General features: G+C 43.1%; 1 protein-coding gene across 7 annotated transcripts in view; it reads right to left on the reverse strand.

Annotated features, from left to right (window-relative positions):
- Positions 1 to 23110, reverse strand: part of LOC310836598 (vascular endothelial growth factor receptor kdr-like) — a 193094-nt gene that overhangs the window by 48921 nt on the left and 121063 nt on the right. For all 7 annotated transcript variants that reach the window (XM_083722058.1, XM_083722063.1, XM_083722057.1 and 4 more), the window contains exons 12-17: positions 20893 to 21001; positions 12699 to 12992; positions 8847 to 8993; positions 4245 to 4370; positions 3021 to 3127; positions 1643 to 1778 (exon numbers count right to left, since the gene is read on the reverse strand). In XM_083722058.1, the coding sequence (XP_083578184.1) occupies positions 1643 to 1778; positions 3021 to 3127; positions 4245 to 4370; positions 8847 to 8993; positions 12699 to 12992; positions 20893 to 21001 (919 nt within the window). The remainder of the gene's footprint in view (positions 1 to 1642; positions 1779 to 3020; positions 3128 to 4244; positions 4371 to 8846; positions 8994 to 12698; positions 12993 to 20892; positions 21002 to 23110) is intronic.

Raw genomic sequence — 23110 nt, forward strand, 5'->3', positions numbered from 1 at the left:
GGATACAAGAGAAACATGCACTGCTTGCTGTGCAAGAAGAGCAAAACATTGGAGTCTTGGTCACATGCAGCAGCCACCAGGAATCCATCAAAGGCCCATATCACTTCAGAACATGTGCATAAACTAAGCAAAGTTTATGGACATATGTAGTGCTTTTTTTCTTTTAAAAAATGTTTAGGGGTATGCGCCCCCCTGCGTCCCTCCAGAAAAAAAAGCACTGGACATATGTAAGATTTTTTTCTATAAAAAAAAATCATCAGAGGGAACATACATTGCAGAGATAATAGACAGGGTAGGAGTTAGCTCTCAAGAGTGCAGTTATTCCAGAATTCAGGTTGCATTCAGACAACCTTGCAAAAAATGTGCTTTGTTAATCGTGAATTTTCCTACAGTACAGATTGTTAAACTGGGATAAATTCTGAGGTCTGTTTTCCTCTACATTCACTGCACCACAAATTATTGCTCTCATGAAAAACCTGCAAGAAAAAGAATTCTATGCTATGCCTCAGCTGAGGGCGCTTGCTTGATAGAGGCAATGACATTTCTTCTGCAGAGCTGAGTTTGAAGATGTTTTGAAGCATATTTCTATGGTGGCCTGCACATCCCCTGCTTTAATGAACCCATCAGTTCCTGCAAAGATGATGGACTAAATTGGGAGCCATCAAGTTGGTCAACATGCCTACTAGGAACAGTGGCTTCTAAAACAGAATCTGTAATTCAAGATTCCTCAATGCAAATACTAGTAATGTGGACAAGTTTCCTTGAAAGACAGCTTGCCTGCCTCTACCAATCCTCTTCCAAGATTCATTAACTGCGGAGGGATGCATTCTTGGGTGTATATTCAATTACTTCAGAGCAATGAAAAGGCTTGACAGATTTGGACTAGGCTTTGCATGGAACTCAGAGCACACTGTAGACCAAGTTTAGTCAACATGGTGCCCTCAATATGTTGTTGGACTGCAATTCTCATCAGCCCAGCCAGCATGTCAGGGATTATGTGAATTGTAGTCTAGCAATATCTTGAAGACACTGCTTTGGCTATTCCTACTTATATGATGGCCCGATCAAATCCTTTTATACCATGTTAGGGTCCTGTAGCTGAAAAATCAATATGGAAATCAGTTACTTGAAGAGTGAAAATTTGAAAACCACCATACGAGAATATCATATCTAACCAAGGTATCAGCAGAAGGTAGATTGGGATCTAGCAGTAGGTATCTGAGTGATTTGCAGTAGACTACCAAGTGTTTCTGACTCCCCATTACTTAACAGTGGCAACATGAAAAACGTCCCCCTTTTCTAAATTGCACTGCTGAGACAGAAGCATAAAATTGTGGAGTTGGAAGGGACATATCCTTCCAAAATGAAACGAGGAGCAAGGAAATCAGGAGAACATTTATGTTTTACAGGACTGTGAGGTCACTTCTGGTAGTGAAATAAAACCCCTGGGCTGAGCATGGGCTCAGAAGTATTTCCCCCACCCCTGGCCACCATTTTGCACACAGCTCTGACTGGTGGACCTTGAGGTTCTGGCAAAAGTGTGTCCTACAAGCATGAAATATATCCACTCCTGACCTAGGCTGTGGTTCTCAGAATGCTCAAGCTCCTGCTTCTGAAGCTTGGCATGATACACATCACTTACCCAGCCGCAGACGGTCCCTTGGAAATTCCCACTTGCTGCTGTCATATGGGAGACGCTCACACTGCTCATCAAGCGGCATCTCCTCAGGATCCATTATGATTGACAAGTACCCTGTTTTAATATCTGTGGCATCTGGCTGCAAAGAACGAAGGTGGGGGTTGGGAATCCCTAGTTAATGTGGCAAATGGCTGCTGGATCCAAAACTAAAGGAGAGGGAGTCTAACAAAATGAGCACACGACTGGTCAAAAATCTTGGCTTCGCTTCAGTTTGCGTTCTGTTCACATGAGCACAGACTTATAAATATAGATAGGCATTCACTTAGTTGCACCTGGCAAAGTTTAAATAAATGCATCTCCAGGCAAGTAACCAGAGATGACTTTTTTAATATGCTCAATAAATATTAGATTAAATAACTGAGAAGGTTAAATATTTGAGATGATGATTAAATATTTAAGATAATGACAATAACAATGGTGATGATTAGAAATATATCATTTAATATATTATATACTATTAATAAATATTAAATAAAAATACAATGATTTTTTAAATTAAAAAACCCCCAATAAATATACTTAGCTGAAAAACCAATATTAGAATCATAGAACTGTGGAGTTGGAAAGTGCCCATAGGGTCATCAAGTCCAACACCCTGCTATTGATTTGGGGCACACATAAAGAAGCCATGCTGATTGCCAACCCAATGCATGCGAGAATAAAAATGTTTTAACCATGGCAGCTAAAAGTCAGTAAATTTGCCGCCAAGCAAATCTATCTGAGGAATGTATTTCATAAGTGTGCCACCAGAGAAAAGGTCCTGTCCCATTCACCATCTGTCTGCTGTTTGGAGGTGTGAATACTGGGAGCTGTGCGTCAGATGGCTGTTTCAGAAAAGGGGCAGGTTCACAGGGGAATAGGCAGCTCTTCAGATACTCTGACCCCAAACAAAAACCCAGACCAGGGGCAGGGAGCACTTCTCATCCCGATGACTGCATTCTGTAATAGGCACCCTGGGAGGGGGGGGGGGGATGCCAGCAGGTGATGCAGCAACAGCTGTGGCTCGTATCTATGTACAGCAGGCTCTCACAACAGTTGAAGGTTTCTACATCCACAGGTATTTCTCCATCACCAGAGTTGAAGGACATGTTCTAGCTAGGCAAAAGCACTAAAGGAGGTCACAGAATCCAATGTAAGGAGGATAGCCTAGGGAGAATCTCAAGGGCCAGGTGGAGAGGGTTGGTGGGCTGTATTCCCCCCCACAGCCTGAGATTCCCCACCCCTGCCACAGATCATTATCTGCAGAATAGCTGCCTATTCCTGTTTGGAACAATTTTGGTATCTAAAAGAGAAGCCTAGAACATTTCAGAGATCCTCTTACTTTTCTCAGTTTCCGTATGAAGAGGGTGAGGAGGAGCCAGAAGAGGGTGGCTGCTAAACCAGTGCAAACCAAAATGATTACTTCAATGTTGGACTTTTCCTCAGAGCCTGGAAAAAGAAATGCAAGATTCACTCAGAGCAAAGTGTTTCCCATGGCACTATGCACAACATTCCAGAAACACATGTGTTCAGACACAATGATCACCGCTGCAGGTAACTAAAAAGAACACCTTGTAAAATTAAAATGGTCATTGGTGTAGCAAACCAAGGGATTGATTTCAGATGGCTAGATTGGATGTCGCTTGGAGTCACTTTCATACAATGGTAGAACACCAACCTTATATGGATTGGGAGCATGTAGGAAGGAAAAATCTTGGCAGGTGGCAATTTAAATTACTTCTCAGTTTGCAGGGAAGGGATGTGTGTTGGGGTACTGGGATTATTGATGACTACTAGGCATGTGATGGCTGTACTCTGCCTCCACAGTTGAAGGCAGCAAGTCTTCTGAATAGCAATTGCTGAAAACCACAGGAAGGGAGAGTGCTCTTGTGCTCGAATCCTGCTTGCTGGTTCCCCACAGGCATCTGCTTGGCCATTGTGAGAACAGGATGCTGGACTAGATGGGTCACAGGCCTGATCCAGCAGAGGCTCTTCCTATGTTCTTGGAAATGGAAACTAAGAGACACCACTTTTGGCCTCTGATACTGGCTGGGCCAGTATGTTGGAGGTTTCTGCATCACTAAGGGACAGCAGGAAAACAGAAGTGCCTGGCGTGCTCTGGTCCATGGGGTCACGAAGAGTCGGACACGACTAAACGACTAAACAACAGCAACAACAACAAGGGACAGCAGATGCTCTGCTGTATCCTATGGCCTCTGGGTCACCCTTCCAGGGACCACAGGATTGCATCCTAAATAAACCTATGGAGCAAGAAACAAAAGCAATGAAAAACAGCTCAATGAAGACTGGGTATGCTCAATAGCTGCAGTATAGAGTGATGCAGAACACCAGTGTGAGAATGTGTGTGTTGGGTGGGGGTGGACTGGAATACCTGGAGGAGAGCATATCTGGCTGGTACGAATGACCAGAAGCACTCCTGCTAGGAGGCAAGGATATTCTGCAACATTTTGTTGCAGGCCCAGCTCATCCTCACTGCAGCTTATATAGGGTATCTTTACAATGCTTGACTGAGCCTGTCAAAGGTTTTTCCCTCTTGCAATCTCACCTTCTATTTTAATAAATGCCTGGGTGCTGTCTTGGCCCATTTCATTGATGGCCTTGCACTTATAGTGACCCTCATCGTCCTTTTTCACTCGCTCAATCACCAGGGTGTTGTTTTCCATGGAAATTCCTGAGGGATGGATTGAAAAGCAGTTTTAGCACGTACTAGAGTGTTTTCATGGAAGAATTTTCAACATATAATTAGCATCTAGAGTTTGCTGGCAACATCACACAAAAGTGCCTGGCAGCGTAAAGGAACATGAAATCAAAGGGAGCTGCCTTATTCTGGGTCACATCATTGGACCATCTTGCTCAGGGCCGTCTGCTCTGACCGGCAGCATCTCTCCAGCATCTCAGGAAGAGTTTTGCTCTCTCAGCTTTCTGCAACCCTGTTAGCTGGATGTATTGGGTATAGGATAATATGAGGCCTGCTCTCCCCTCACCCCAACCCACAATTTGTATTACATCTAAGGCATAAAATAGGCATCAGGCTTGCAGGAGCCTGCTGAAAAAAAAGCACCAAATTGAAGAAGAGAGCTCAGGAATTTGTTTTGAATCTCAAAATGAAACTGAGCTCCCAGTCCTTCCACACAAAAATCCATTCCAAGTTTTCTTCATTTTGGCAGCATAATTTAGAGCAGCAGGGGAGTCATTTTGCTGCAGCTATGGTTAGAAAATTGGCATTCAGGAATTCTTTGCCAATCTATTGCAATCTGTATCGGATGTGAAATTGCTTTTATGTACAAAATTGTTTTTAAATTGTTGTTATATATGGAATTGTTTTTTAATTGTTATTATAGTTTCTTTGTTTTTCTTGTTAAAATCACTCTGAGCTTTTTATAGGAAGTGATTTGCAAATAGGATTAAATAAATACAAAATACTTGGTTCCCCGCCCCACCTCCCGGAGTAAAAGGATACTTTTGTTTGCCACTTTCTCAGTGCATTCTGATGCACTCTGAAAAGCAACCATTTGGATACACACCTAAAAACTTTAAGGTGCATGAGGCTCTCAGAGCCAGGGTAGCTCTCCAAATGTTTGCTGAACTACAACTCCCACCAGCTGCAGCCAGCATGGCCACTGATCAGGTACTATGAAAGTTATAGTTTGGGTCCTTTTAGTTGAGAAAAAAGGCAAGTAAGAGGCGACATGACAGAAGTTTAAAAATTATGCATGGAATAGAAAAAGTGGATCAAGAGTTTTTCTTCCTCCCTCATATTGCTACAACTCGTGAAAACCCAGTGAGGCTGAATGTTGGAAGATTCAGGACAAATAGAAGGAAGTACTTTGTTACGCAGTGCATAGTTAAACTACGGAACTGGCTCCCACAGGAGGCAATGATGCCCACCAACCTAGCTGACTTTAAAAGATGATTAGACAAATTCATGGTCCTCCAGCCATGGTGGATATGCTTTGCCTCCACAGCTGCAGACAGCAATACTTTTGAATACCAGTTGCTGGAAAATACAGTGGGGGGAGGAGAGTGCTGTTGTGCTCAGGTCCTGCTTGTAGGTTTCCCACAGGTAACTGGTTGGCCACTGTGAGAACAGAATGCTGGACTAGATGGGTCACAGGCCTGATCCAGTTATGTAGTTAAGTAACATCTGGAGGACCACCCATAAGCCACCCATGCCTTAATAGAACTCAATGAAGGAATGGCTGTTCTAGAAGATGTAGTTTCAATGAAGGACCATTCTAAATAAGATGGGACAATATGTTTAGTCTGTCATACCTCTACATTTGGCCATATTTTATCATGACCAAGAAACAGAAGGTACAGACTACAGAGGGGGTTGTGGGCATGATTCTCAATGGCTGAAGTAAGTGTCCATTGTTAGGAGAAGAGTGAATTTATGACTGTAACATGGTGTGAACCCTTCAGATATTTTGTTATATTAAGCGGTAGGTATTAAAATGTATGAAATGAAATTGGCAGGGCAGCTCCTGGAGACGCTGCTGCAGTGTGCACAAGTCCTCCCCTCCATCCAGACACTGAGTTGCCCCGGCCCCCACTTACAGGGATCATGCTGTGGGTGGGCCCCCACTCTTCCAAATTTCCTTACATCAGGGAAGGCCTCTCTGTGTTCACATACTTCACTCTTTGAAGTGATGGAAGCTTTTTACAAGCACACTATGGAAAAGCCCATCGGCCTGTGCAGACACCAAGCAAAGCCTACTATCTTTAATTTCCCTGCTGATGCAGGGTATTTCTAAGTGAATCTGTTTTGCTAAGGAGGTATCATCACCAAGCAGGTAATACCCACTGGGACTAAAGGGGGATAGGGTTTAGATCTGTAACGTGTCCTGCCTGTGAATACGGCTGTTGTTAACATAAGCTCTGCGTGCAAGTTTCCATGCAGAATGCTGAAATATTTACCCTGAGGTGTCCCCCCCCCCCACTCCAGATATATTTATTCATGTTTCCATTGGCTGGATGAGTTACATGCTTGTCCCTCTGGAATTATTTATGAAATTTCAGTGGCTGTAAAGGGTTTCTGCCCAGAACAGCCCGATCTGAATTATATATCCCTTTCTGTCTAACCCAAGAAGGAAAATTAAAGACACAGGGGCAGCCACTGATGAGGAACAGAGAAAAATATGCATCTTTGCAAAACACAAATTAATCAAGCCTTAGTTTGAGACATGGGTGGCAAATGTCTCTAAAGGATGAATGTTCTAAGACCAACAGAGGCTGAACCTTCACTACCCCTAAAAAAACACATACCTTATTCCAGCCCTGGGACAAGTACTGAACAAATCTGGGAACTTTTGGGAACTGACTTTTTAAGGAAAGGGCTGGTGCTGTGATGTTTTCTTTGCAATAACCTGTATCCTTAAAAGATGTTAGGTAGATAGATGATAAATACAGATAGATAGATTTAATTCTGTTAGCTTTTAATTGCTTTTTAATAATGGTTTTTCTGTTTTTTAGTTGTTTCTATCTTATCTGTAAGCTACCTTGTCTGGGGAAAATGTGGGATATAAATAAATAAAATAATAGTAATACTAGTATCAGCCCTGCAAGTTTTCAGCCTCAACTGGAGAAAAGCTGACCCCTTCTCTGGGTTATGGTTGTGATGGATACCTCTCAGCTAGCAACTGTTAAAACACACACACACACATACACATACACACACAATCCCCACAGCAGTGTTTATTTATAAAAAGAAGATTGTGAAGAGCAAATGACCATATGTCTCCTTCTCTCATGCATCCACCCCTTTCTAAAGGTCAGGCAGACTAGCTGAAATGAAAGGGGCAGTTAAGACTCACTTGCCAATGCAGCATTCGAGTTAAAAAGGTAAAGGTACCCCTGCCCGTATTGGCCAGTCGTGACCGACTCTAGGGTTGTGCGCTCATCTCACTCAAGAGGCCGGGAGCCAGCGCCGTCCAAGGACACTTCCAGGTCATGTGGCCAGCATGACAAAGCTGCACTGGTGAGCCAGCACCCGTGCCGCACACGGAAACGCCGTTTACCTTCCCGCTATAAAGCGGTACCTATTTATCTACTTGCACTTAGGGGTGCTTTCAAACTGCTAGGTGGGTAGGAGCTGGGAGGTTTTACCCACAGCGCCACCCGCATCCCACTCGAGTTACTTCTTAGTATATTTTGCACTGCATATGATATGGGGCTTATCCATACTTCCATTTGCTCCATTGCTCCCCTCCCCCTGGGGAAAACCCAGAGTTTAGTGCTAGAACAACTGGCAACCAGGTTTTCCATGAATTTCCATCTTCTCCAATTTAGCACTAAAGGCACGAGTTTTTCTGGATGTAAGTGGGAGGGCAGGGGCAAAGCCACTCATACCTGTGAAACAACTGGAAGTATGGATGAGTCGTAAGTTAAGTTCATGCCATCAGATGCTTCAGACAATCCACACTCATTAAATTGGGGAGACTCATGAAGCCAGGATTTCTCATCAATCCGCCAGTATCAGGACAATGACACTATCTGAATTGAAGTGAACAGGTGTGGGTTCCTGGATGTGGCCTGCGCTATAGCTAGCATGGTGAGCATCCCAGAACTATCACAACTGCACAGAAAACATTTCCTCATCTCAGACCAAGTGGAAAAAGAAGCACAACATCAGGAGTAATATTAACTGTGTTGTCCAGCAGTTAAAAGAATGTTCTGTTTTCTTTCTTATATAGTGGTGGGGCTGGATAACTTTCTGTCTGTCTGTCTGTCTGTCTGTCTGTCTGTCTGTCTGTCTGTCTGTCGAGGGTCATATTGTCATGATTAAAATGCATTTTGTATTTTTTACACATGGTTTTAGTAAGTTGCCAACCCTAATAAGCAAAAGCACTAAGGATGACTTGTATATTTGACAACCTAGTAATGTTTGCTAGAGACATTTATGCTTATGATATATCCCTGTATAATGCTTTTTTTAAAAATGGATCAAATCTCTTTTTTCTACTCTATCCTTTTATTTTTAAAAGTTAAGTAAGCCGTGTTTCTAACCCAGTTATGAGCTATGCAGAGCAGCATATTGCCTACACTGACTGGCAGCAGTTCTCCTGATTTCAGATGCGAGTATGTCTCTGATGTTAATCAAAGGAAAATACCACTACAGTAATCAAAGGTTGGAGAAACAGAGGCTCACCTGAAGCAGGAGTAATTGGATAGCCATTTTTCAGCCAAGCAATTGTGGGTTTGGGTGTCCCATTCACTTTGCACTCCAGAACAATTTTCCCACTAACATTAACTTCGAAGTCTGTGAAGTTCTCCATAATGTAAGGCACAGTCTTAACTGCAAATATAAGGAAGCAACGCTTTTAAGGACCACATATTCACCAAAGACCTGCATTTCCATCCTTATACCAATACACAGTCTCTAATGCATGGAAAGCAAAAAAAGAAAGGAGAGTGGAAAGGATACAGAAAGATCACATCAATAAAAACATAGCACAGCTTTAAATCCAACCAAACTAGGAATGAACAGATGGATGAGGCTATCCTCCAAAATTCAGAGGAATATGGTATAATAGAAAGTAGCTCTCGTGGTTGCAGATAACATGGCTGAAGCATGTGCTAAGTGCTTTTGCTCAGAGGACATCCTGAGGCCACAAATTCAGCCCAGGTGCCAGTTTTATCACATGCTCACAGGAGGTGGTCCTGATTCAAATATTGGGGCGACAAGAATGCAGAGTCAGTTTTGTCCTGTAAAAACAAGAGTGGAGATGACCACCACCCTAAATTAATGTATGATATGCTCAAAGTACCAAGGACAGGTGCCAGGAAGCATTATTTACTTCTCCTATCAGTAACTGCCAGACAATCTAGCACAGTTTTCTATACTTTTCATCCTTTCTGCCTCGACTACTGTATTTTAACCTCAGAAACATGGCTGGTGCCAGGGGTTGGTATGGCAGGACACTTGCCATGGGCCCAAAGCCCAGCAGGAGCCCCACTGATAAGAGCCCTGTGCACCTGCATCTCATGTTTACCATTGCAACCTACTTGTTCACCTGCCTCTTCCTCTGCCCCAGAGGGCAGGTGCAAACGAACAACAGCAGTGGGTGTCTTCCCCAAGGACACCCTGCCAACAGCTGAAACTGGCACTCCTCAAGAAGACTAGTCGAGATTTGAAAGTTTTCTTTTCTTTTTCCTTCTCCAAATAGTATCACCTTTATGCATTCATTTGGGTCATATCCACACCATACATATTTAAAGCACATGGCTTACCCCCAGAGAATCTTGGGTACTGTAGTTTACTGCTCAGAGAGCAACAATTCCCAGCCCTCTTTAACAAACTACACATCCCAGGATTCTTTAGAGGAAGCAATGTGCTTTCAAGGTATGGTGAAGATGTGAACTTTGTGGATTTGAAATGTAGATGTGAACTGTTAGTTTTATACCAGATTATTCAGTATAAAATTTTTTGTTTGAAATATTGGGATCGCCGTCCGTCCCCCAAACAGTTCTAATGTCAGCACAAAGGTGTAAGAACACAATGAGAGCCATGCCGGATCAGGTTAGACACCCGTTTAGCCCAGCATCCTGTTCTCAAAGTGTCCAACCAGATACTTGTGTCCTACGGACTGCAGCAATACCTCTCCCTCCAGTCAGGGTTGATATCATACTGAGTAGGCAGAGCTGAGCCAGATCAAGTCCATCCAGTTCTCACACCCAGGTCTTAATGGTGCACACCATGTTAGTTTTATAGGATTAAGAGACCTGTTGCCTTTGAAATGTTGTTGGGATTACAGCTCCCAGTAAATATTGTTATCCATCAGCCATGTTGGCTGTGGCTGATGAGACAACATCTGGATGGCTACAGGTCCCCTACCCCTGCTTTAGCCATGGTGGCTCAGCTCACGATTGCTCCCTAATAATGGAGTGATTGAGCAGGCTAAACTTTTTCAACACTCTGACAGAGAAAATCTCCAACTGCTAAATAAATAAATAAATCCACCTGTACAGCTACAATATTTTGGTTCAAGCGAATGACGGACACAGCTCTTGAAGTAAAGTGTTCTGAGGCACCTGGCTGCAGATAATAACATCCTGACAGGGAGAATGCTGTTGCTGGAATTGGATTTTCTGAAAAAGCTGGAATTGGATTTTCCATTTGCTCTGCTGGAGAAATTCTCTCTGACTCAAAGAACGTCACAGCAAATCAAGTGGCCAGGTAGAGAGAAGCAGCTCTCTTTTAACCTTGCTTGTCACATTTTAATCATTCAGATAATTGTGGGGCTGCACTTCACTTTTATATATTTTATTATTTATTCTCTTACATCTATATCCCATCTTCTTCCATCATGGAATCCATGGCCGTGTACATGTTGTTCCCAGAGGTCTCCCATCCAGACACTCACCAGACCCAGACTTACTTTGCTTCAGCAAGGAGGTGGCCTCATGGACCTTCAGGCTGGACACTGGGGACATTTTGCTACAGTCCTGTATTGTAGCTGGCATGGAGGAATTTGTTTGGGAGCCAAGACTCTCTGTTGACTTATGAACTTGGGAGAATCACCCAATTTTCACAGTCCCCCCCTAACTAGTATAAACCGAATGGACCCCAGGGTGCAACTGGTGGCGGTGAAGGATATCCATTCCTGCTTTCTTTGAGGTCAAGTGGAGAAAATCTTCAGTCACTAATACCATGCCTAGAAAGATGGGACAACTGAGATGTGTAGAATTTCCTTTTTTCTTGGTATGTTTTTGGTATGTTAAGAAATCTGACAAGGACCCTTTGACCAGCAGGAGTCTTTTATAGGCTTAGATAACCGTGAACATTCCTTAAAATCACAAATCAAGTTTTAGAAATTGCAAGATGTGAAAGTATTAATCTGTCTCATAAAGGTTTCTTTGGATGGTATTCAACAAAGTACTTTTGGTTGCACAATGAACTTCCCATCCCTCTCCTCTCCCCATGCACCCCTAAATCTATTCTGAGGGTTCCCTCAACCTTCCAGATCAGATTAGAGAGGGGCATGGGGGCACATGGGCAGAGGAAAAAGAGGAAGAAAGAAACTTCCATTCCACAAGTAGAAATTATTGTGCTAGTGAATGTACTTTGTTGGATGTCTTTATCATAGTCCACGGCCATATATTTATTCCTTCAATTGCGAGGCTAATACCACAGCCTCTTTTGAAAATAAGAGCTATGATTTTCAGACCTTTAGCATACACCATGAAATGTACAGATGTGCTTTATGAAGGCCTCGAGGTTCAGAGCTCTTGTGAGATTTCAGTGAGATCTCATGTGATCTTGCCAGTGGTGGTGTGAAGCTGCTCTTTGGTGTTCCATTGCACAAGGCAACTGCCTCAGCCCACCTCATGGGTGGGTGGGCACTACTCAGAGATATCTAGATGGCCATTCTGGAAATCAGATTACTATACTGAATGAACCTCTGCTCTCATCTATCAAGGGGTGCTCGTATGTTTATATCTATTTGTTTTCACACTAAAGTCTAGAGCCACACAACTTGTGACCCACCAAGCCAAATACAATATATCAGACATATATTGAAGTTGACCTTGACAAAACCTCTTGCTGTTTTCTTTTTGTTTGTATTTCTACTTCTTGTCTGGGATTTCAGAAAAGTGAGACATGCACTGTACAAATCACCACCTCCTGTTTCAATCTTTCCACACTGAGTTTCACTGAATGGTCCTGAGTTTCAATATTGTGAGATAATGAGAAAAACTTGTGCCTGTCCACCTCTTCCCCACATCACATATAATTTTATGCACCTCTGTTGAATCCCTCTCAACCCAAGCTCTTTCTACTAAAAAAATCCCTAATGTACCTTTTCTGAACCTTTTCCAACTCTATGATATCCTTTTTGAGGTGAGGCCACTGTATACTAGAATGATACACAGTAGTCCAACTATTCCACAAATATGCATAATGATATTTGTAGTTTTATTTTCAATCCCTTGACCTGCCCAGGTATGTCCCTGTTCAACAATGTTCCCTTGGGAAATCTGGCCACCCTACCAGACTCACCTTTGACGTTGAGCATGGTGTTTTTCTCCAGCCCCTCAGTGCTATTTGGGTGGCTTCGAGCTCTGCACCTGTATAGACCAGCGTGGGCCTGCGAGACATTCTTAAGGCCCAACGTCAAGTAGATGGAATAGTTGTCCACCTTCTTCTGCATCAAAGCATCAGGAACGGCCTGCAAGGTGGGGTTGTACCAAGAGAGGTGGTTGTAGATGTACTTGGAGGACTTGCAGGTCAACTGGACATTGCTTGCTACAATGGCTGTGATTTGTGGCTCAGTCTGTAGTTGGGATGGCACATCTGGAAGGGGCGAAAGGAGGACACTTGTAACCATGCTTGAAATGCAATTGAGAAGATGGATAACTTCTTGTTTTCAAATGGCAAAAAAGCAATGGCACACAGGAAGCTGACTCAGACCACGGGTCCATCTAACTCAGTATTGCCAACACATACAGGCAGTGGGTCTCCTGGGTCTCAGCAGGCAGGAGCCTTTCTCCAGCCCTGTATGGAGACTCCAAGGACTGAACCTGGGACCTTCTGCATGCATAGCTGATGCTCTGCCACTAAGCTATGGTCTTTACCAAATGAAGTGCATATGGACTAATGTAGTTTGACCTGAACAATGCTACAAATGGGAGGGGCAGGGAAACTGTGTGTGTGTGTGTGTGTGTGTGTGTGTGTGTGTCCCAGTTGTCAAACACCCTCCCCAGCCTCTGACAATATTCACTCACTCTTTATGTGGGTGATGTAGTATTTGCGGCCTGCTGCCATCTGTTGCACCACTGGGTATCGCTTCTGGCAACTGCTAGGAGACAAATTCCCCTCACGCCAACTGCTGGGGGGCAACTCAAGGGGCTAGGGCTGAGACTGATTCCAAGGAGTCAGATCCACTCCCAGGATTTAAAAGCTGGTGTGGCCTCCCCTGATGCAGCAAGTCTGTGGGGGTTGTACCCACTTGATGTATGTCATGGGTCAGTCCCAAAACCCCTGGTTTCCCTCCGGCAGGTGGGCTGGAGTTGATGGTGACTAGCCCAGTGCCAACTACGGGACGCAGGTGGCGCTGTGGGTTAAAGCCTCAGCGCCTAGGACTTGCCGATCGAAAGGTCGGCGGTTCGAATCCCTGCGGCGGGGTGCGCTCCCGCTGCTCGGTCCCAGCGCCTGCCAACCTAGCAGTTCGAAAGCACCTCCGGGTGCAAGTAGATAAATAGGGACCGCTTACCAGCGGGAAGGTAAACGGCGTTTCCGTGTGCGGCTCTGGCTCGCCAGAGCAGCGATTTCACGCTGGCCACGTGACCCGGAAGTGTCTCCGGACAGCGCTGGCCCCTGGCCTCTTAAGTGAGATGGGCGCACAACCCCAGAGTCTGTCAAGACTGGCCCGTACGGGCAGGGGTACCTTTACCTTTACCTTTTAGCCCAGTGCCAAGCCTAACTCATTCACATCTGTCATCAATAAACTTGTGGCCTAATATTAACCCATACAATGTTGTTGGTGGTCTTTGGTTTTGCTGAGACGTCCTGATGGAGGCAGGTTCATGGTACCTGCGCATACAGCCAGGCCTTAGCCATTTTTATAGTCCGAAATTACCTGGCAATTATCCTCACAGCTGCTGAACTGAGACTAATACATTTTCCATACACATAGTTTTCTCTGTTCCCATTTTAGGATTGAAACTAACAGCAGACTGGGCATCCACCATTTCTTCTACCTAAAACAGGAGTATGGAACCTCAAGCCTGGGGTCAAATGCAACCCTCTAGGCTTCTCTATCCAACCATTGGCTCTTTCTCCAGACCACGTCCGCCCCAAGACACCTCCATTGCTCTGCTCATTTTTGCCACTGGTCCCACCCACCACTATCATGCAGACCCCTGGAGGATTGCCCATGGGGGAATGTGGGCCTCATGTTGGTAAAGGTTCCCACCTAAGACATAAAACCCTTGTGTGCTGAGTCATTTTAGTCATCTATCCCAGAGAAGACCATGGCAAAACTCAAAACCTTGCTCACTACTTTGTAGAATTTCCCTGCTAATGAAAAGGTGTTGTTTCCTGGTCTAAGTTTGGATTTTGAGTTATTTTCTTGCGATTAACAAGCAAGTTTATGGTTTGCTCCTCTAAAATAAAACACTGAAGGTAATAAATTCACTATTAAAGTCAAGCAATAACTATATGATAAAAACTCAAAAAAAGGCACAAAGAATTCAATCCTATATTCACTTACCTGGGAGTAAATCTCACTGAACTCAATGGAGCTTACTTCTGAGTAGTTATATATAGGACTGCATTGTAAAGTAATACTTTATTTTTATGACTTTTCAACAGCCCCATGTGTTTGATTACCAGCTCTCAATAACTGCTGGCTTTTATATTTTCAAAGGAAGAATGGCCATTGCTTCTTTATCCCAGCAGCAGTACGTAAAGCTGCACAAACACTCGCTCCACTCCATCCTGTGATGATTACAAACTGCAAAATGGGATCACATCCAGTAGCAACATCTTTCTCCCTGCCCCTTTTCCTCTGTGGCTTAAAATCCAGCTCAAGGGGACTTGAAAGCTCGCTCACAACATTTCAGTCAGTCCTAATAATAGATATTACGCTACTGATGCTTTTGGGTTGTTGTTTGTTTTCTACCCTAATGGATCAATATAGCTACCTGCAATGTTTGTCTAAAATAACATGGAAATCTGATGTAAAAGCAGCAGTCAAAACTTGTGCGAAACTTTTAGAAAAAAACCATCATCCAAAAAATAAACTGAAATAAAGTAATATTTAGGCAATGCTAAGTTAGTCAGATGCAAATGCCCAGGCCTGGCTCCTGATGGCTTCTCTCTGGCCTGAGATTGGTGAATCTGTCAATTTTAGTTTCTCTCGGTTTCTTTTTTTCTTTCTTTTACAGTCTTCAGTTTCCCCATATTCCCACATCAGTTTGTGACTTAAAAAAAAAAATTCTCATGAAAATTCATCAACATTTTTGTGTGAAGTTGTCCTAATACAGTCATACCTTGGAAGTTGAACAGCTTAGCTCCTGAACGTTTTGGCTCCCGAACGTTGCAAACCCGGAAGTGAACTATTTTTGGAAGCTGAACATCCAAGGTATGACTGTATTCATATTTTTACAAAGCAAATTCCCCCAATACAATCCATTTTTAACACATTATTTTCATGCACACTTTACACCAGTATATTTTGTACACATTACTTGGTTGGAGAACCACAGTGCAACATCTGCAGAAGTGCACATTTTGAAGGGGGACTCTCAATTCATGTATTGCATCAGAAAGTGCAATTTGCATAAGCTCACCTTTAAATGTTTACTGAATAGAATTTCTCCTCTACCCCTAGGCCTGATCTGACCATGTTGCCATTCACTGAACACCCCATTAGGCCCCTAAATGGCTATTTTGCTGCAGGCATCTTCATTTACCCCAGACAGAAGGTATCATAGGTCTATAGGCTTGGGCATTGCATTTGGGATAAATAATGTAGTATTTGGCAGAAACTGAACTGCAGCAGAATAGAAACAATGCTAATTGTGACAAGTGGCAATTCCTGCCTTCTTACACTGCCTATTGTAACTGGGCTCTGTTTGTATGGATGGTAACATACAGGGCAGGTCCATGACCATGTTTGTCACGTGTACGTAAAGATACACTGTCAAGGCCTTCAGCTGAATGCATGGAATCCATGGAAGGATTTCTCTCCAACACATGCAGGTTTTCCAGACCAGAATTAGTAACACTCATTTCAGTCTGGAATCAAGAGCTGTTCAGGGATTCCAGATGAGGGCATGCAATGGTTTGTTCAGCTGAGTTCCTCTTCCCTGCTTCTCTCAGCTAACAAGTTGTTTGTTCAATGGACTGTAAACAAACTTCTGTAATATGGATTTATTTCACATCAACACTTGCAAGTTGTCAACTTGAAGGTGGGTGTGAATTTGCCCTGGAAACAACACCACAGAAAACAGGACATACCATACTTTTCCATGTATAAGACGAGGGTTTTTTACTCTAAAATAATGTTCAAAATTGGGGCTCATCTTGCTTATAGTGCAGAGGGGGGAATGGGCGATTGGTTGTAGCCGCGAGGAGGTTGTCAGTGGTGATTGGGTGGGTGGGTAGTTAGTTAGTGACTGTGGATTGGCTTCCCTCTGCTGTGGATTGGCTTCCCTTGCTGCAATGGTGTGTTTGCTTGCTGGCTGTTGGTGTCAATTGGGTAGACGCTTTGTGGCGATTGTGACGCATGTGATTGGCAGCGTTTGTCAGTCTGGTGAGTGATTTTCGGCAAAAAAAAAAAGCTCAACAACCCTGGGCAATCCCCTCCATTTTCTTAAATTGGAGTCTCAAAAAACAGGGGGTTTCTTATACATGGGGGTGTCTTATACACAGAAAAATATCGCAATTCCCCAAGTGAAATTCAGCAATTGGCATGATGGGTCATTTTGCTGGGAAAGATATAGTTTGGAACTCTGAAATGAATGAATGAATGAATGAATGAATCAAAGCATGTTTAACTCCGCTCTACAACCAAAAAGGCTTCCAGAGCAGCTTAAAGATCAATAACAAGCATCTCGAGAGAAACCTCAGAGAGCTGTTGCCAGTCGGGGGGGGGGGGGACATTTTTAAGCTCAAGGGCTACATTCAACTTATTTTATTTTTAAAGTGCTTGTCAGATGCAATTTAATTCAATTTGATTCTCAATTATTTTTAGGGCTGACACCCAATTAAAGAAATCTGAGTTAATGTATGGGTTTTAGTTGATTAATCAAATTAATTCATCAAAATGTCTGCATGTTTGCAGGTGAGTAAGATAATATTGTGAAAGAAAGCCAAAAAGCAGAATTTACTTATTTTGAGATGATGCACACACCTGTAACACCATCTTAGAAAACGCTTTCCCTCACGTGTAAGGGATAAGGGTGCGTGTGTAGAGCTTGAAAACTCACACATCTACTAATATATTTTGGACCCGTGAGCACATCTGCAAACCAAATAAAATTCTGTGGGCATTACCCACCCACCACAGCCTATTCTTCTGGCTGTAACATAATGCATCTCTTGAGGTGAACTTCAACAGGGAAGTGGGGAAGTAACATTGCGGGCACTAATGAAGGCCTCTGTGGGCATATGTGTTCTGAGGTGCTTCCCTAATGTTACCTCCTTGTCACCGTCTAGAGGGACAGTTTTGCACTATAGCACCAGAAAAGTGGAATAACCTCCACCTCACCTCTGGGAAATTGCGGTATGAAAAGTTACAGGAGTTCAGCAGAAAGTTATGGGACCTGCACTGATCAGAAACAAAGCAGTGTGATTGCCCTCCAAACCTTTGGAGGCACCAACAGCATTGAAAGCAAGATTGTCGTTAATCACCCTGATGGCATCATGAGCACAAACTGTCATGAATGCATAACCAAAAGGAACATCTGGACAATCAACCAAAAAGTTTTGAATTAATTAAATAGCTTTCTCCACCCTGGTGTCTTACAGGTATTTCAGACTATAATTCCCATCAGTCCCATCTTGTGCATGTCTGGCACTGATGAAAGTTGTGGTCGGAAACATATTGATGGTTCCAAGTTGGGGAGGCTAGATTAAACATGGTGTCCCTATTATGTAAAAGGCTGAAAAAGGTGAAAACCTCTTGTGTCGCTCTGCATACCATACCTAAGGAGGATGATTCACCTTGAGAGTGCATCTTCACTTTGATTGTTTGTTGAATGTCTGTGCTTACATTGTCCAGACACATAAAATATAATTCACATCCTTGCACTGAACAGATGCAAATAGCCTTTTAAAAATCCACACACACAACTCACCACCGTAAAGCATGTGCTATGTGACATCTTCTAAAAGTAGCTGAGCATTTGCTTTCAGCTGTAGTTACTGTAATTATTAATTGCTATTACTGCAATTTGGGAGCTCAAGTGTCCAGGATTCCTTACAAAAACATATATAAATTATTCCAATGAGAAAAGGTAAACTGTCAGTATATATCAAAAAGGAAGTCTGGTTCCATTTGTTTTTACAAGGAATTAATTGGCTTTAATTTCCTGTCCTTTGCACAATAAACTGCATAATTTAAACCCTCTGTGCTTTTGCAAGTTCTGCATTTGAGCTTCCGCAGAGCAGCTGCATTGCTTACAGTGAGAATGGACAGAACAGCCCCCTTGCCAGCCTGAAAAAGCACAGGCCCTTTTCATGTGTCTCATAAATGTGTCAGGAGAGGATAAACTGCCTGGGGCAACCGTTTGTAACTGTCCCCATTTGGGAATCTGGCAGCAAATCTTATCTTATGTCTGTTAGGTAGGACATTTAAACTTTTGTGTGAGGAAATCAAGTGGCCCTCAAGGGACACAATCGTACAGCAAAGTCCTCTGTGCAAGCTCCAGTAAAATTAGTCGGACCTGAACAGGCTTTAGGCATGCATGGTTCTGGCAAGTTTGGTTCGCAAAGATTCTCATTTTCCCAATATTAAATTCAATGCACCACACTGCTGCATCAGGGCGGGGCCTGAAGGGCCAATAGGAACTGCCGCTGCGGCTACCACCCAGGAGGACTCCCCTGGCTGAGGGCCCCAGTCCTGCAGCTCAACATCTGGCCCAGGGCTGGGCCTCATGGCCTCTATAAAGGACTGCTGCCGCTGGGCAGAGAAGGCTCCATTTTGTTTTGTTTTGTTTTTGTTTAAATTGCTTTTATTTTTTACTTATGTCATTTTAAACTTTGATATTCATGCTGTATTCTTAGTTTTAGTTTTTGATTTATGTGGAAATTGTTTCCCATTTGGTTGTGTATTTTTTGATGTGGTTTATTTATTGTTTATGACTTTTGTAATTATGTAAATCTTGTTATGCTGTAAGCTGCCTTGAGCATTGTTTTTTTAAATTGTGGAAAGGCGGCATACAAATAAAAAATGATGATGATGATGCATCAGCTTGCGAATTCATCAGCATTTTTGTGCTACTTTCTCCTAACAAGCATATTTTTAATGCACTTTTGACTAATGTACTTAAAAAAAACCTTAATGTCCCCATATACAATGCAGTTTTATGTTACTTTCACCAAAACATGCATCTTTATGCACATTTCACAAAAAATGTATATGTCTGTATATGTCGTTTGGTTGGACACAGTGCTATTTTTCCTGGATTTAAGAGGTGTGAATTTCTCATTAAGATGCAAATGAGCTTGATTTTCTTCTCCACCCTTTTCATTCTTCTTTGCAACATTCCTAACTTAAGGGAGAAATCCTAGCATACTGATGTTGGTGGCTGTGTGTATGTGCTTAGGATTCAGGGCAGGCTGCTCTCCGCTAGTGGAGGAGAGCACTGCTGATTGGTGGAGGCTCTGAGATGGAGTAGGACTCTACAACAGGACATTTTGGAGGTGGAGTCGGGCCAGCCTAGGATTTGCCAGTTCTTTGCCAGGTGGAGTGAAGGGTCTGATCCAAGCACCTCTGTTGCACCAGCTGGGAGCTGGCTCAGCAATAACGTCTGCAGGAGCCAAAAGGGCTCCCAATTCATTGGAGACTCAACATTCAACATAGATGCCTGGGACAGTCATAACTTTGTAGGTAGGGCGAGCAGCACAGCCATACTTCATGTTCAACATATGGACCCTCTTTCCATGGGAAGAGAGCTACTGATTGTGTAGCAGGGGGGAGGAATGGAAGCTATGAAGGTATTAATGAATTTAAGAATCAGAAATGTGTTCGTAAGCAAGCTGGCCATGCAGCTCTGGGCTGAGTGGAATGTAAGATCTGTTCAAACCGATAACCACAGGCATCTTTGACAAGATTACCATACATAGCCTCTGCCACAGAAGACCCTGTTTTGCAACCTTGCTATTGTAAAGTGGGACATTCCTTCTCTTGCCATGTGTATCTCTTTGTGCTATGTCACAATGTATGTTTAATAGAAACAGAAGTGTGTTTCAGCTGTTGGCATCCAACTTGCTTCATCTGCATGGTGAGAGTATGTCGGAATGCAATGCAATGCTTTAATAAATAATCATCCTGCTTGACTTACAGTTGGAGTCTCACTCTTATTGACCACCCGGGCTGAACCCCAATATTTCCCTAGCAAGTATGCCACATTCTGAAGCAGTCATGGTGTCCAGTGAACCTGAAGTATATGTATGGATGGATATATGTGCACTGCTGCAGATGAGCTTCCAGAATATAAGGTGTGAAGGCTTATTGGTACCTTACCTGAGACATAGAATCGAATGCTTCTTTCTTCTGTGCCAACCTTGTTGGAAGCCACACAGAAATAGACCCCAGAGACATTGCTTGCTGTGGTTTCCAGGGTGCTTATGATCTGCCACGTGGGGAAATAGAAAAGACAGCCTGGTTACTTTTAGAGGTTATGGAATAAGCAAATCTGCAGAATCTTTCATGCAAAGGACCCAAGACTCACCTTTGGGGGATGAACAGCAGAGGCATTGTCAAGGGAGGACAGGGATAAAGTTTAGCCCAAGCAAGGCAAATTTCATCTTCCAGTGATACCGTTACAGATCCTCAGATGTTTTCAGCTACAGGTCAGGTGCAGGTTAATCTACTTTACTTAAATATTGATACTCAGGAAACTGGTGGTGCAGATAGGGCCTAGCTTAGGGTAACAGCAAGGATGAAAAATTCCAGGAGTTTTCTACTTGAAAGGGGATTCTAGCTGAGGTCATTCCCATCTCGCTTGCTTCTTGCACACATCTACCAGTCTGTCACACATTGATTTCACACTTTCATCAATGCAGCTTAGAGCTAAAAGATCCACATTAGCTAGGGAAACTTTGCAGTTTTAGGCCAGCCTTCATCATCCTGATGTTCTCCAGAGCATCATAATCATATTCCAAAACATCTGGAAGGGCACCAGGTTGTGGAAGGCTATTATACACCCTTACCTAAAAGTAAGTCCCATCAAACTCAATGGAGCTTAATACTGAGTAGACATTCCACAGCCAGAGAAGGAGCTGGGATCCAGGATATATTTCCCTCTTCTGTGTCGTTTTAAAATGTACGTGATATGGTCTATCCTCCCACCTGCCCTGATTCTCGGTTCAATCTCACAATCCAGTTATGTTAGGCTTGTGAAGATGAACTAGGGGCAGGGGTCAAGAAAGGAGTTCAGACTATATCAGGCAGATGAAATAAGAGAGAATCTGCCTACTAATCTAAATCCAAGCTTACACCAGTGATGTGTCAGTCTTCTGACCACAGTTCACCCCCCAAAACTATCTGCACCTTCCAAGTAGTTTTGTAGAACATAAAAAAAAATCCTGAAGGTGCTTTTGTTTCATTTTGTTAGTCTTTAACAAGCACATTGGACAAGCCCAAATAAAAGAAGCCTGCCTTCCTTCCCTTGCCCGTCTCCTCCTTTCCACAAGCAAAACAAGCCTTACTTTGGGGGAGTGGGGGTGGTGGCAAAGTGGTAGGGAGGGTTCGCTTCCACACAGGAGAGGACCCACAAGGTCCCTCTTTACCTGGAAAGTATACCTGGTGAGTCACTTCCTGCCAGGGACCACCCTTGTGGATCCTCTGCTAAATGGGATGAGGATTTTGCCTGAGGGTCTCAAGTCGTTTTGTTCTTGATACCAAGATCCCTTTTGCTGACAGGGTTTGAATGAGAGAATTCCCCTAAGCCTTATCTTTGTAGAATGCTTTGCAAAAAAAAGTATCTCTGGCTATTTTCTTTAACGCCCTACACCCAATATGCACAGTAGGTTCCCTGTCCCTCTTTGTAAAACGTTCACTTTGAATGCATTTGTAGCAAAAGCTAAGCTTCACTTTTCAGCTAGAGCTTCCAAACCGGGCTCAAGGGCAGCCCCAAATAGAGTACATTGCAGTAAGCCTCAAAGTTACCACACATGGACTTCAACTGGTTCAGACATGACACCCAACTCTGACTCCCAAACTGCAATATGGGACCAACTGGGCATTCACCCAAGGTGCAGACCTCGGAGGAGTGCAGTACTGACCTTTGAGGGGCACAGTTTTATACAGATTAGTTTTTGTTATATCTTATAAATTACTGAATATTTAACTTTTATATTTTGAAGAATTTTATTGTTTCTGAAATAATTCATGAATTGGAATTGTTCTTTATGTATATGTGAAATAGATAAAGACCATAGAGTTGATTGGAGGTTATGTTACTGATTTCTAGTAAACTACAGCTGATAAAAACTGACCACCTGTAGCTCAGCACTGCAAACAAAAGGCAGAAAAAGCTAAGGAGCAGGCAAAGCAAGAACAGTTCTTCCTGAAATACCTTTGTTCACAGAAAGCAATTGAAGAACAAGAATACGACTGTACTCTTCTTGAAGCTAGCACAGAGGGAGCTGAATGTTGTGCTCCTACTACAAATTAGATACATTTCTTGAAAATGCGCATAGGAAAAAGAGGATGTCAAGAAAGCAAGAGTAATGCAAAG

Source organism: Podarcis gaigeae, assembly GCF_964106915.1.
Source record: "Podarcis gaigeae genome assembly, chromosome: Z".
NCBI lineage: Eukaryota > Metazoa > Chordata > Lepidosauria > Squamata > Lacertidae > Podarcis > Podarcis gaigeae.